The sequence below is a fragment of the Lissotriton helveticus genome, chromosome 6 (assembly GCF_964261635.1).
Source record: "Lissotriton helveticus chromosome 6, aLisHel1.1, whole genome shotgun sequence".
NCBI classification, from domain to species: Eukaryota; Metazoa; Chordata; class Amphibia; order Caudata; family Salamandridae; genus Lissotriton; species Lissotriton helveticus.
In genome coordinates, this window is record NC_136067.1 from 1,937,495,529 (window position 1) to 1,937,509,494 (window position 13,966).

General features: G+C 39.5%; 1 protein-coding gene across 1 annotated transcript in view; it reads right to left on the reverse strand.

Moving 5' to 3' along the window:
* Nucleotides 1-4,591: 4,591 nt before the first annotated feature.
* Nucleotides 4,592-13,966, reverse strand: part of TRIM35 (tripartite motif containing 35) — a 173,371-nt gene continuing 163,996 nt past the window's right edge. The window contains exon 6 of the mRNA XM_078649936.1: nucleotides 4,592-5,283. Coding sequence (XP_078506062.1) covers nucleotides 4,715-5,283 — 569 coding nt within the window. The 3' untranslated portion in view covers nucleotides 4,592-4,714. The remainder of the gene's footprint in view (nucleotides 5,284-13,966) is intronic.

A 13,966-nucleotide genomic window follows, 5' to 3' on the forward strand; every position in this document is an offset into this window, starting at 1 on the left:
GCAATAGCTTGCTTAATCTCCACAACGGCCCCTCGCGGCGGGATGCCTGGCTTTCACCTTGCGGATACCCTGCCGGGGTTATCTCACAGGGGAATACCAGGACGGGTTCCCTAAGCAAGCGCTTAGAAACCGCTCGGTGATTTGCGCTATATAAATTCCTGTACATTTACATTTATCACTCGTCTCACCATGCTATGGGGGTCGCGATCGGGGACACAAACATGTACACAAACGGAGAGCCTTTTTTAGTGTTGCTTGCATCTGTAGGTAGTTTTAGGCAGATGTAAACAGAATATCCCAGAGAAACCGAATAGAGATACAGACTTGGAATGAACCTTTGTCCATCTGCTTAGAAGCAGTGTTGTGCACAGTGCCATCTCACCTCACATACCTCCAGCTCCAAGTACCCCTCGACTGAGTGCTCAAGAGTGCCCTCCCAGCAACCGGATAAAACAAATTGAGGCACAAATCACAAGCCTCACTGGCACAAATTAGTTTAATTATGGGAACGAAACCTGAAGTGACGTGCAGAACAAAACTGTGCTGAACGTCTGCAGGTAAGTTAAACAAGTTACAGTCAAGTGGATCTGAAACCAAAAGCCGTGTGGAGCCAGTAACAAAATGAAGCCAGCTGAGGCTGCACACCCTTTAAACAAGCCTCGTCTAAAAAAAAGTGTAACAGTCCACATTAAAGGGAAAGCGCGGAATGGGAAGTTGTAAAAAAAAAAAAAAAAAAAAAAAACACTAAGTAGGCAATAAACACCTACGGTGTAAGGAAACTAGTTAGCTGGTGCTCCTGGCTTATAAACGGAAGTGATTTATCCGGATCACCGGCCAATAAGGAGCCAGGAAACAAGAGCAATAGAGTTTTGAACCAATGGCAAGCAGCAGCTGTAATTGCGCTCCGTGGAGATATTACAGCAGGGTCTTGCAGACAGCGCAAGCGCTGATGCTCAACATAAAAAGTATAAATTAACAGAAGATTTAGTGGAATGGGCTATAATGCTAAAGTAAGTACCAGACCCTCCTTACACTAGACCCTCCTTGCACTAGTCTTTGGAGTTCAAGGGGAAAACATCACTAGTCTGAGTAAGGAAGGAGCTGGTGTATGAGAGGCAAAAGAAAATTGACACGGATCACTGCAAGGGGGGGTGCATTTGGGGGATCGTCCTGTAGTATCTAGAATCATAATACTCGCCAATGATGTGGGCTGGGACGGTTCCTTTGAACTGTCCTGGATTGAGTCAGAAAGGTTCAACTGAGGTTAGTAGTGATGCAGATATTTCAAACCAATATAAGATCCTAGAGCACTGTCAACCACCCCAGAGTAACTAACTGCCTTGTATTGTGTACATCCAATAACTGCTATGACTAATACTTTATATAGTAAGAAAATATTAAAAAAAAAGGTTTCTGCAATTGAAAACAAATACAGAGCACCAAGTAAACCGGTCATTAATTTTCTAGTACGAATTTATGATAAGCAGGTTATAAACACACATTGTGGAAGTATTCGTATGGTCTTACAGGTCACCTCTACAGTCTATCCAGAGTGTTTGCCCTGTGGTCATCAGTCGATCACCTATCATGCAAAGTTAAAGAAGTGAGTGATTGCCTAGTCACCCTCTTGTTTTATGTATAAAGTGCATAAACAGGAGTGCTAAAGAGGAATTCTTTGCGAAAATGTAGTAGCTCACCATAGCAGGTTGTGCACCATCTATACTGTGTGAAATGGAACACGATCAAATAATCTAGTTTGGTGTGTCAAGCCAGAGTCAGAATGCACAGGAGGCCAAACTGTATGGTCCAAGCTTACATTTTAGATATGGAACTAAGCAATGCAGCAGCACTTCTTAAAGTGCTTCCGCTTCAATTGTATACTCCTTTACTCCAACAAGAGTGGTAGCACATACTTCAGGTAAAGGATAGGTCCCTGGAAGATCGCACGTGGCATCAGTCTACTCTGACATTGCATGCCAACACAAGATGTCCAGCTGTGTAGTAGTACCTGCTCCGTATTTCGCACTTACACCTGAAAGGAGGAGGATTTATGTTAATTTCATCACTGCAAATTAAGCTAACAGAGAAAAAGTATAGTATTCTGTCCCCCCCCCCAAAACTAAGGTTTTATTTTTAAACACCAAACTTTGAACCAGGCCCCCACTGAAATGCTCGTCATAGGAGAATATATGGATTCTACTCTCGCCATATTGTCCGATTGTTGGAGAAAGTCCACACCTTTATCAACTGCTACACACCTTACATCAATGACATCAAAAGTAAGGTTAGTATATGTCGACTATGCAAAGGCAGTCTATCAAAATAGGGTGAGATTCCCCGCGCAGTAGCCTGAAGGAATGCTATGGTTGGTAGGCAGACTTCATGGGATAGATTTTGTGTAAGAGTTAACAGCGAGTTCATCTCAGAGGACGTAACTAGCAATTGGGGTGAAAAAGATGGCATAATTATCTTCAAAAAGGGTGATCTAGCTTTGCCCCACACAACTATACGTTACCCTTTACAACAGAAAATTATAGTATATACTAATCCCTACCAGGTCACATAATATATAAGTTTGACAAAAAACAATACTTTTTCAAATTGAATCACTATCAAAGCTACAGAAACAAACATCTGTGAGCTCGATCACCATTTGTGAGATAAAGTAAACCATGAATACTTTGTAAGGCACTGGGATTCTATTAGCTTGCTATTACACTACGTTGGATTAATTTTGAAAAATCAGTTTCTCTGAGATCTTGTCAATTTTTACAGAAAAATTAGGCAGAAAATAACGACAATTTATTAGACACTGTTCATACAGTGGAGAAGGCAAATTTCACATCACGCACTTTATCAAGAAGGTACACAGTGCACTATGTTTTGGTCCTCAGAGAGGCATAATAAAATGAATCCATGATTGTAACGCCACTAATACACTGATTGGCCAGGGCAAACTACTATCCTGTGTAATTTGAAAATGGAACGCTGTCCAGAAAGGGGTTTAATTCAGCATTCACTTTGGTGGGAGATGCTTTAACCCCTTGGCAGCGGGGCACTTTCCCCCGCTGTGCTGGGGGGCTGGGTGGCGCGTACAGCGCCCCGGTGCTCATGACGAGGTCAGCTTGTCATGAGCTATGGCGCTCCGGTGCTCATGACGAGCTGAGCTCGTCATGGTCACACCCGTTCCCATGGAACGTTCAGCACAGCAGGGGAATCAGCCCAGCGTGCCAACGTTCCACGGAACGGGCGAGGTCATGACGAGCTCGGCTCGTCATGAGCACCGGAGCGACGTAGCTCATGACGAGTGAGCACCCAAGGGGTTAAGAACCAATGCAGTTTTCCTGTTCTGATGCATTAGTTTTAAGCGAAATCTCAATTTTAATTGAATTCACATTTGACAAACATGCTATAACTACTTTAGACCAGGCAAGATCTTGAAACTGCAAAAACGTAGACCGCTTATGACAATCCCATCATAGATCTCTTCAAGAGGTCTACCCTCCACCACAATGTTAGTTCATATGAAGCACAAAGGAGAAAAGGGAAAATACCCACAATCCTCGGCCTATTGCAGTTCTTACGGTTTAGGAATCTAGAACTTCAGAGCTCTGCCATTAATGTTGTTTTGGCAATTACTGCAGGTGTCAACTAGAAATGGATGCTGCACATCTTAAATCAGAGTTATTGCCAAGCCAAGATGAAATTAGACAAAATAGTATATACACAGATACTACTTAATCACTGAAAGAAACCAGAGACAAAACAATGAAACATGAAATCCTTCAAAACGTTGAGTCCTGAGAACAGAAAATGGTACCACCGAGCAGTGAAGAGTGACTGTTGTGAAGTTACAAAACCAAAACCCATTATGGCTACTATGGTGCATTTCTTCTGTATGGTGTCCTGGAGGAAAGATCCAAGCAACCTTAGCAAAGAGAAGCATTGTAGTGGGAGCAGAGGCAATTTTTCAGATATGCAGGAATCTAGCTTATGAGCAAAGGGTGCAGCCAGGCAGATACTTGGATCTAACACTGGCTACTACACGGTAGAAATATACTCCACATCAGGCGATTTGGGCCATGATATTTTCCAAATTTCAATATTAAAATATCTACAGCATATTAAACACACAAAGGCTCCAAAATCTGCATCTAGAAGAGATCCCCTGGGTCTCAAGGATGGCAATGATCCCTGATCCAACAATTTCAACCTGTTCATAAAACAATTTAGAAAGTGCCCCCTTTTACCTCATACCCAGCTGTACATTGTCAAACAACTGTTCTGTGTGGTCAACACAAGGAACCTCTCCTGTGAACAGCTTTCAATATATACATCAGCCTGATATGGGCATGTGTGAGGCAGTTCTATGACAAATTGTGATCAGCTGTTCTTGCAAGGAAGAAAGTCAATTGTATTCCATCTTACACAAGTGAACCTTTTGTAAATAACCGAAGAGAGCCAACTATTGTACACGCTTTATTTAGAAAATCTTAAACAGTTAAACAGAATATTCTTTTTAAGCATACGACTAATACATATATTTTTTCTTTCATTAGATTTAAAAAGCAATTACATGCTTGACATATTAAATATTATTTATATATACATTTTCTTAGGATTATGGAAGTAGCATGGTTTGAAGTACAAGAAGCTTGGCAAGTTAGTGGGATGCAATCCATAAGCACACCAATTTCTTTTAACTCAAATCTGGCTAAAGCACAGGATCCTCTTGGATAGATATACTTACAGGGCAGATCATTAGCGATTCTGGTGCTGAGTCAGGCTTCAGGCTACCCATATAGAAGTATGGGAAGACCTCACCTGAAAAGTTCTCATGGAATGTGTAGAGATGAGATTTGTGTTCACCATCATAAAAGGACAACTCTCCTTCCTCACAGTCCAGCTCCACCCGGATTCTCTTCAGGTTCCTTTTCAAAGTCAGTTCAGTCTTGGAGGAATTGGAGACCCAACACTTCTCGCCCTCAATTCCTTGCATGCGATAAATGTACCAGTAGCCACATTTGGAGTCATGGTAGAAGCTCTTCCTCCTCCCATTTGGCTGCTTGGTAACGCCAACACGCCAGTTCTGGATGCCGCCTAGATCCACCTCCCAGGAGTGCTGGCCTTTGGAGAAACTTCTGGAACCCAATAGGCAGGGTGCAGAGGTGAAACGCTCTGGGGTCTCCACTAGGAAGGAGTACCCATGATTTGTCACACTGTTTAGGTTGTCGGAAACAGCAAGCCAGCCCGCAGCAGTGTTCGGGTCAAAACTGAAAGGAACTGAGGAAATGGAGAAAAAAAAAAAGTTAATTTGCTATCGATCGACACTCAAACAGATTTCAGGCAAACGTCCTGAGCCTACTTCAACAACATCTCCCTTCAAGACTTTTATGTTAAACTAGTATAATCCTATCAAAAGGGCAGGTTTCAGGGCAATAGCGTTAAGGGGAAAGATAACTACAACAGATCAAATGATTACAGAATGAGCTTGCTATCTAAATGATTGTGAAAGGAGTCCAGTAATGAGCAAACCTGTTGGCAACATGACACCATCAACCACAACTCTTGTTGATCACAAGTACCAGCCAGCTAGAACGGCATTGGAATGGATCTTTTTTTCCCCCGGAGGTATGAGGTAAGCATGTTCAAATGCAGCAACCGTCCTCTTATATCAGCTCTTACCTTTAGAATGTCTCAGGTTTTGGTTGCGGCTCCCAATTTATTTCGAAACAGGCAAACTTCTTCAATCTGGATGGTCTGTAGAGTTTGATGTATGAAGAGACAGATTCTACTGGATCTTGAAAGGGTATCTGTACTCTCAATGAAGAATAATGGGCAATACCTGAATTGTAAATATACCAAGATCGCAATCCTAGTTACACAAACCCCATTCACTGTCTTTTGGGTGTCGTCCTGATATCGGATTGGCACCTACCATCATCATCGTTCGTGTCTGCGAATGTAATGAATCAACTAAACAATTCTAGTCCAGCAGAGACCCTAAGGTGATAATTTCAAACAGTTAGGATGCAAGTGAGTTTTTTGGTTTTGATGGAACCCTTTCCAACCATCTGTAAATCTCAGACCTTAACATTGATCTAAGATTAAGTTCTAGGGGTAGTGGTTTTCACAGGTCAGTTGTTTATAGCTTTGCTCTCAGCAACTACTGGAATGAAAGAGCTGGACCATTTTGGACCCTGGATACTTCAAGTGAATTTTATCTGTAGCGACATGCTGTTTTATGGTGTAGTTTAATTTATTTCATGCATGTGAGTGGTTGTTACTGTATGTTTATATGCTGGTCTGTCAGCATACTGGAGCAATGTGTTTGTGTAGCATCGTTCACACTTAACATGATACTGTGTTTTCATGCACTGGACTGTATTATAAAGCAGGATGCTAACCTCTGCATGTTTTTTATTTACAGAGTTTTATATAGCCCGAACTTGACCCGAAGGTATCAGAGCGCTTTACACGAGCACCAGTTGCGTTACATGAGAACACATTCATTTTTGTTAGGCACGGGGAGATAAAGTGATTTGCCCAGAATCACAGGATGTTGCGCGTTCTTGCGAGACTCGAACCAGATTCCCCAGATTGGAGGTCAACCGCCCCAGTCGTTAGGTCAACTCCTCTCTGAGTGCCTGATAGAAGGCTAACCGATAGAGTATCATGCTTTAGTGTAGCATACTTCAAGAAAGGTTTATAAAGATATGGTGAAAAATGGTCCACATAATAGAATGCAAAGGTGTACAAAGATTCATCTAGTTGGGATATAAAAACAGGCACTGGCAAAGCAAATAGGTCTGATGTTGGCTGACGGCCTCAAGTATGTCAAAGCTTGTTTTGTTTTAGCATGCGTTTTGCAAACGTTTATTATTGGGTAAGGTGCCAGGCCTCACTACCAAAATTAGAACATGGTAAAAAGCTAAATAATGTATTATTCACATTGACAAAGTAGTCTCTGGGACTCAAGTAACCTAATTATCCTCCCTACGAAAGTGTACAGTAATTCACAGTAAAGTTAGCAGATCACTGAAGTAGGTTGACCCATGGCCTCATGCTGTAGCAAGATGAAGGATACTGTGAATCAGACAAATGACCAATGGATGAACAGGACTGGTGGAAAACCCCTAGAAGATAAAGCTATACTTTTAGTAAACTCTAAGGGTCTTGGTTAACACCACAGCTACTGAGCTTTGTGGAAGTTTATAGAAGTGTACAAAACGTTCGCCTGATTTAGGAAAACCTGGAACCGAGCCAAAACATTTGATCCAGGGCTTAAAACGTTTTAGAACCACCACCTAATTTTTCGAAAGAAACTTTTGCCACTCACCTATCTTCAACGGTCATGAGGCAGAGCGCTTTTTGAACGTATCTAAATCATCATTGTCATTTACAGACAGCACATTTTCCATTCAAATGGACACCAAATTTGTAAAAACAGTTTTACTGATAAAACTACGAAGCCCACAAATGATCATGTTTATCATGTGTGCATCACAAGCAGTGTCTTGATTGATTTTGAGCCTCCTAAATTCTCGGTTTCCAGCTCATTTTAAAATGAGAAAAAAGGGTGCTTCCCTTGGTTGTGTTGCAAAAAAAACAACATCCTACAGGCTTTCCTTTCACAATCCCTGTATTCCAGAAAGACTGTCACATAATTTACTTTAAAAATTTCTCTCCCTTTGAATTCAGAGAAAGCAAAGGAAACAACAATCCCCATATTAAAAGAGTAAGCAGCAATTTGACAGAAGATATGGCCTGACATTTGACCTTTGCATTTGAAACACTGGCAAATATGCCAAAATAAACAATTTAAAGGCATCTTTATCGCTCAGCCTTTCCAGACACAAAAAATATTGACTTGCAGTGACTCAGTTTGGGAAAGGCAGGTCTATACAATTAATAATTGCCAAAATGACTAAAACTTTCTCCTAACCAATTATTTAAAAAATTTTTTTTATTTTTTTTATTGTTGTTTATTGGTATTTACAGGTTACATGTAACAGATATAGCAAACATTTTTGGATGTTATTCGCTGACCTTTGTATAAAAACAAAGAAAAGAGACATACAAACATAAAACATGAAAAGTAAAACCCAGAGTGGGGGCGGTTTGTTGGGCAGGAATGTGGCCGTTGTCGGTCAGGGGTCGGTGGGCCGGAGTTTGTGGAAGAGGTGTGGCTATGGTGGTTTGAAGGTGTCCATTATGTGTTTGCCAGTGTTTAAAAGCAGTCAGTGCAAAAGCCATCAGAAGTAGCATTAGGAATTTCCAGCCTACATTACGAGGAGAGCAATTATCCTTGAGGTGAAATTCAATTTACGCGTAAACAGGAAGAAACACAAAATTCATCATCTCTTTATAGAGTAGTAGGAACTTGAAATTAAAGCAGATTGCATAAATGGGCAAAGAGTGCAAAAACTGAAGCAGGAGTACCAATAGTGGCAATGATCCTCATTACAAGTACTCTTTCAGACCCTCAATTTAGATCAGTTTATGGCCTGGCTCGACAGCCCAGCTGCCACAGACAATTAAGTGAGCATCACAGCGCTTGACTTTGGCTCCGCCCACACGTTGGAAGCCAGGAGTACATATTTTTTATGGGGCTGACATGGTCTTCCACAAAAAAAAACAACAAAAAAAACACTTGCCCTCTACGCAGATGGGATGATTTTGTTTAATTATCCATCTGCCCAGCTTGAATTCCAGGGGCACACGTAATTTTAATGCTAAAAAAGTATCTTCAATAACTAGATCATATTCTGTTTTTCCCTGCCAGCAGCACATATGGGAAGAGCAAAGTCATTCATCTATGTGATTAAAGAGGAACTAACTTACTGACAGGGCATTGTGGATATATGCAATTAGTGCACTTATGATCTAGAGTAATACATAAGATTGAGATTGCGCGACATACGTTTCTTATGCAAGTACATTTGAATAGCTTGAGATTTGTAATCCTGAAGTACAATTTTGCCAGCTATAATTTTAGAACCGTTTCTTTTGGAGATTTTTCAAGGTGTGGTACAGTATTCTAGAATAGCAAGGGAGATCAAGATTGGGTAACTGAAGCATTCTATGAGGTTTATTTTATTTCTGTGGGATTTTGGCAGCTATAGCATAATCATTTTCTTAATCCAGACATGGGAATGCCATTTAGAGATCTAATGATGTTGCTAGCATTAATCAGTATAATAGCTGTCTGATGTATAAATGCACTACCACCATTTCTTCTTCACTACAGGCTCTGCTTTCGTCAATTACTATGTACTTAAATAACTTAACTAAAACAACACATATTTAGTTTCTAAGACACACAGTATTTGTTTTATTTGCTTTATTCATTACATCTGATTTCTGTCTCGTTCGATTATTATATGATGTATGTAACACTGTCTTTCCATTATACATTCCACCATTTACGCTACAGATGTTGCATTCAGACTATGCTTCGCTCTGTTTTTACATTTTAGGTTTCTGATGTATGCTAGGTGGAATATTACTGTATTTTATCATCTTTTTTGTTTTCTTTTCCTTTGATCGACCAATAAAAATTTATTGAACTCAAAAAAAGAGATCTATAAATTAGAAAATCAATTAAACATTCTGATTCGAACTGTACACAAAATTACTCAGCCAGTGAAACTTAGATTTTCATGGAGGGCAGTTTTTTTGTTTTAATTAGTAACTTTTTTTAATGAGGTTTTGATCACTATGGTGTTAATGAGCACACACAGATTATGGACAAGGAATACGGGAGCTTCTGCTCCAGTTGGCAGTTTTCCAGTCGGATCAGGTAATCAATACATGCGATTTTCATCGCCTGAGTCACTTGGATTGCTGCTTTAAATGCGCAGTGTTTATTTTAGTTTTAAACTTTAACACAGATTGTTCTGTTATTTCGCGTAAATAAGTGACGTTTAGAAAGAGATTGATTTAAGAAAGATCAAATGACCATGCAGCGGATATAAGTGAAGTTTTTTGGTTGGAGGTTAGTTGGATGGATATTTTTTTTTAACCGATACTTTGTGTTAGTTTTAACGTTAATCGTATTCTGTTATTTCGAGTAACTAGGGGATGTTTAAAAAAGAGCTGGCTGAGACAAATGATGAAGTAGCTATAAATGCTAACACCACCACAAATGTGTGAATGAAAGCTTGCGCGTTCCAGCCACATTTAAACACAGATTTAAAAAGAATAGATAAAAGATACATGGTTTGAAGCTTTAAGCAGGATTTACTAAAAACGCAAGTATAGAACCAAGCCTTTTACTTGAAATAAAGTTGTTAGAAGTGAAATGTTACTTTAATTGGATTTGGGAGTTAAAAGTGACACTTAAATGCATGGAAATGGTAAGTAACCTATTTTCAGTTATGTGCTTTCGGTCATATTTATTATATTGCTCAAGTTTTAATAGGTAATTAACATATGATCGGTCTAGTTTTTGGTGTGTTTAACTGAAAACAAACATGTCACTGATTTTTTGATAATGCTTATTTTTTAAAAGTTCAAGAATTTGGGCAACAGTAAACGTGTGCTAATGAAGGAGTTTTAGTTGCATTTACATATTGTAACTAGAGTAAGAATGAAAAACATAGGTTCATCTGATTTAAGACTGATGGTACTATGGTATACCAATTATTTTTCAGTTCACGATTGGTGATCATTTAGCGGCTGCAATGCAGATGTGGTCTGGTCAACCTTTAGTGAAGGTGTTAGTTGCTGCACCAGTGATAGATTTTATTAAGAAAGCAGAACAGAGAAAGAGTTAATTTTAACGTATTGAGCAAACATTACAATTGGATGCCTATCCTGAATATAGGATGAGTTTTTTCACACGATTATTGATCATTATAAATTTAGTTATGAAATAATGTTTTTATATATCATGGTCTTGTCTCTAAACTATTGCTATAATACTGTGAAGAGAAATCCAAGAGAAGTGTGAAAAAGATAAGTAAAAGGTGGCACATTTTATGATGGTTAGAAGAATGTCTAGTGTGCACAATTTCATAAATCACTGTATATAAAAATATTTTTATATTAGCTTTGCAGGTTTCACAGGCATTTTGGCCAGGGGCACTGGAATGGTGTTGAACGAAAGGGCCAAATTGTGAGGAATGGTTGAGTAAAATATGTGGCACGCGAAGGTAAATTATGCAGCATAATGCAGCACAGTTGTAATATTACTTTATTATTTCGCCATTTTTAAACTTGGTAACATTGCCTGGGCATTGGTTGCAACTCATTCATACCAGTTTAACACCAAAATATAGCAATAAGCAACAAAAATGTGACCAGTCTAGCTTGCAAAGGGCCTCCCTTTGCACGGCAACACATGTTGCTGCTTTTTTAGTAACTTTTGAACCATTCGAGTTAGAATTATTTTTGTTAAAATCTGCATAATATGTGGCAGATGGATTATGTGACAAATGCTGCAAATCTATATTTATGCGAAAATCAACGTGCTCCCACAAACGCACAGTTCCAGTGGCCCTCATGTTCAACGATTTAAGATATTAAAATCAATACATTAAGGGACCTAGATATATAGCATATACTTCAAAAACTTTTGTTTCGACATAGTGCTTAAAAAATTTAATTTTATTTGGTTGACAATATTAATGGAATATTCAGTATTACTGAAACCAGATACATTGATGTATTAGAAATCTAATGGATGTGTTTCAATGAGTACCATTTTTAAGGGGATTAATATTGGTTGAATTTCAACACAATCCACTAGGATTGATGTATCTACAATAAGTTGAACATTTGATTGTAAAGTTTTTATATATTACTGTATAAATGTTTTTGGATCCAAGATATACAATGATTTTGTATGTGCACTTTTTTACAGCCTTGAAGAAACGTTTAAATAATGATAACATGAAACACTTGTTGACTGACTTTCAAATCATTATGCAGTGTTAAGACAGGTGTCATGAAGCGATGTTCTAGGATTAAAAATTAATTTTGTGAAACTAAACGATCTTTGTTAAATTTGTGATATTAGGAATAATTATACGTATGCTAGAAGTTTCCAATTAAGGATTAAACATTCATGTTTAAATCTTATTTGTGTAAAATAAACATATAATAAGCTTTTAATAAAGGGATTTGGTGTTGGTCCGAACAAGTTGTGGGAAGAAAAGAAATGCACTACAATAATCCTTTTTAGTTGTGTATACATTTGTACTTTGACTAGGTCAGATGGTTACCTTGTAGAAAGCTTATGCCCAGTACAATGGGCTTAGGTTGGTTATGGTGAGATGCCAATTATTAAGGCTATAACCTGACTGTTTATTATGAAAAGTCATGATTAAAGCAGTAGGCCTCACATTCATTTTGAGAAGCATATGTTAAAGGCAATAGGTGGGCATTTTGGGGTGGATTATTACTCTAAATGAAATCAAACAGAAATTTGAAATTGATACATGGAATCTCGGATTACTTAAGTAGGGAAGGGTTTCGCTGTTGGTTGCCCCATCTGACAAACTGAGAGTATAGTAGATTTTTCTATTTGTTGACTTAGGACTCTGAGCACTTTGCCACTGCTAAAGTGCATGTGATTTTCCCCTAAAACATGTTCTGGTTGACTTGACAATTGGCATACTTAATGTATCTATAAGTTTCTATTAGAGTCCACTACATGTGCCTAGAGCCTGTTTGCAATGTATAATGCCATGTCGACTTGGCATTTAAAACCCCTTGCCAAGCCTTAACCTCCCCTTTTATTACATAAAAGTCCCCCCTAAGGTAGGCCTTACGTAGCACAGAGGGCATGGTGCTGTGTATTTGTACCAAATTCGTTTTTTCCTACTGTGAGGCCTAATCCTCTCATTGGTTAACATTGGGAATCCTTATTACACTTATAAACTGTAATCCAGGATTAAGAAGTAGTTGCTCTGTCATGTTTCAGATCACTGGAGTGGTAATGATCAATCCTCTTTGCTGGCAAAGACAAATCTATCATTACTATTTTAGAAATGCAACTTTTATAAAGACGGCATTTCTCTGTTGTATATGGGGAATGCACAAAGGAAGGTTAGGTGTGACAGAGTGGCCATCTTCATACTGATGGGTCATCCTGGGCAGGATGGGAGGGAGTAGCAGACATTAGACCTGAAAAGGCAGGGTCCTGTGCCCACACAAAAGGCTGCATACCCCTTCCCCCGTAGTGGGTCTGGAGCCGGAAGGAAGGGCCTCTGTGCACTTCAAAGCCCTTCTTTGAAGTCACCTCCACTTCAAAAACACAACTAGGTAGAAGGATTGGGTCTCTTACCCCACCAAATCAGACACTACTGGACCTGTGAAGAAACTGACATGGGGAAGTAGTGCTATGTTGCTACAAGGACTGTCACTCTGTTGTCTGGAAGAACTGCTTTTCTGCTGTGTTGCCTGCTACCATCCGCCTTGTTGAGGAAGAACTGGACTCTTGCTTGAACCCAGAGTGATCGCTAAGGGCATGCTGGCTTGCCTTCTATTTTAAGACTCTGGGATATCCAAGTCTTATGCCATACTTCTGTGCCTAGTACATTGGAAGTGAATCCAGGTGCTTGCTCGAGTGAAAGACCCATCCTCTGCTGCGTGAGACAATCAACGCATCACCGCTATTGCGGAAACAGAACAGGCGCATAGCACTTGGAACCAGCGCATCGCCATTGGAAAACAGATGCATCGAGCCACCGCATCGCCGCCACTGCACGAGAGCCAATCGATGCATCCCATGGTTGTGTGGAGAAACCTGGTGCATCGCACTCTGATACCAAAAAATTGGAGAGTGGTCCTCCTCACCAAAGGGACAAGACACAATAATGACACCAAGTCAAAGAAAATTCCCTTTGGTACTCCTCAATAGCATACCGGGATACTCATGTTTTTCTCACACTTAACTCACGTACAAACCATAGCAATCGCCAAAGGGTAGTATATAAATGCTTTATTTGCTAAATAACTG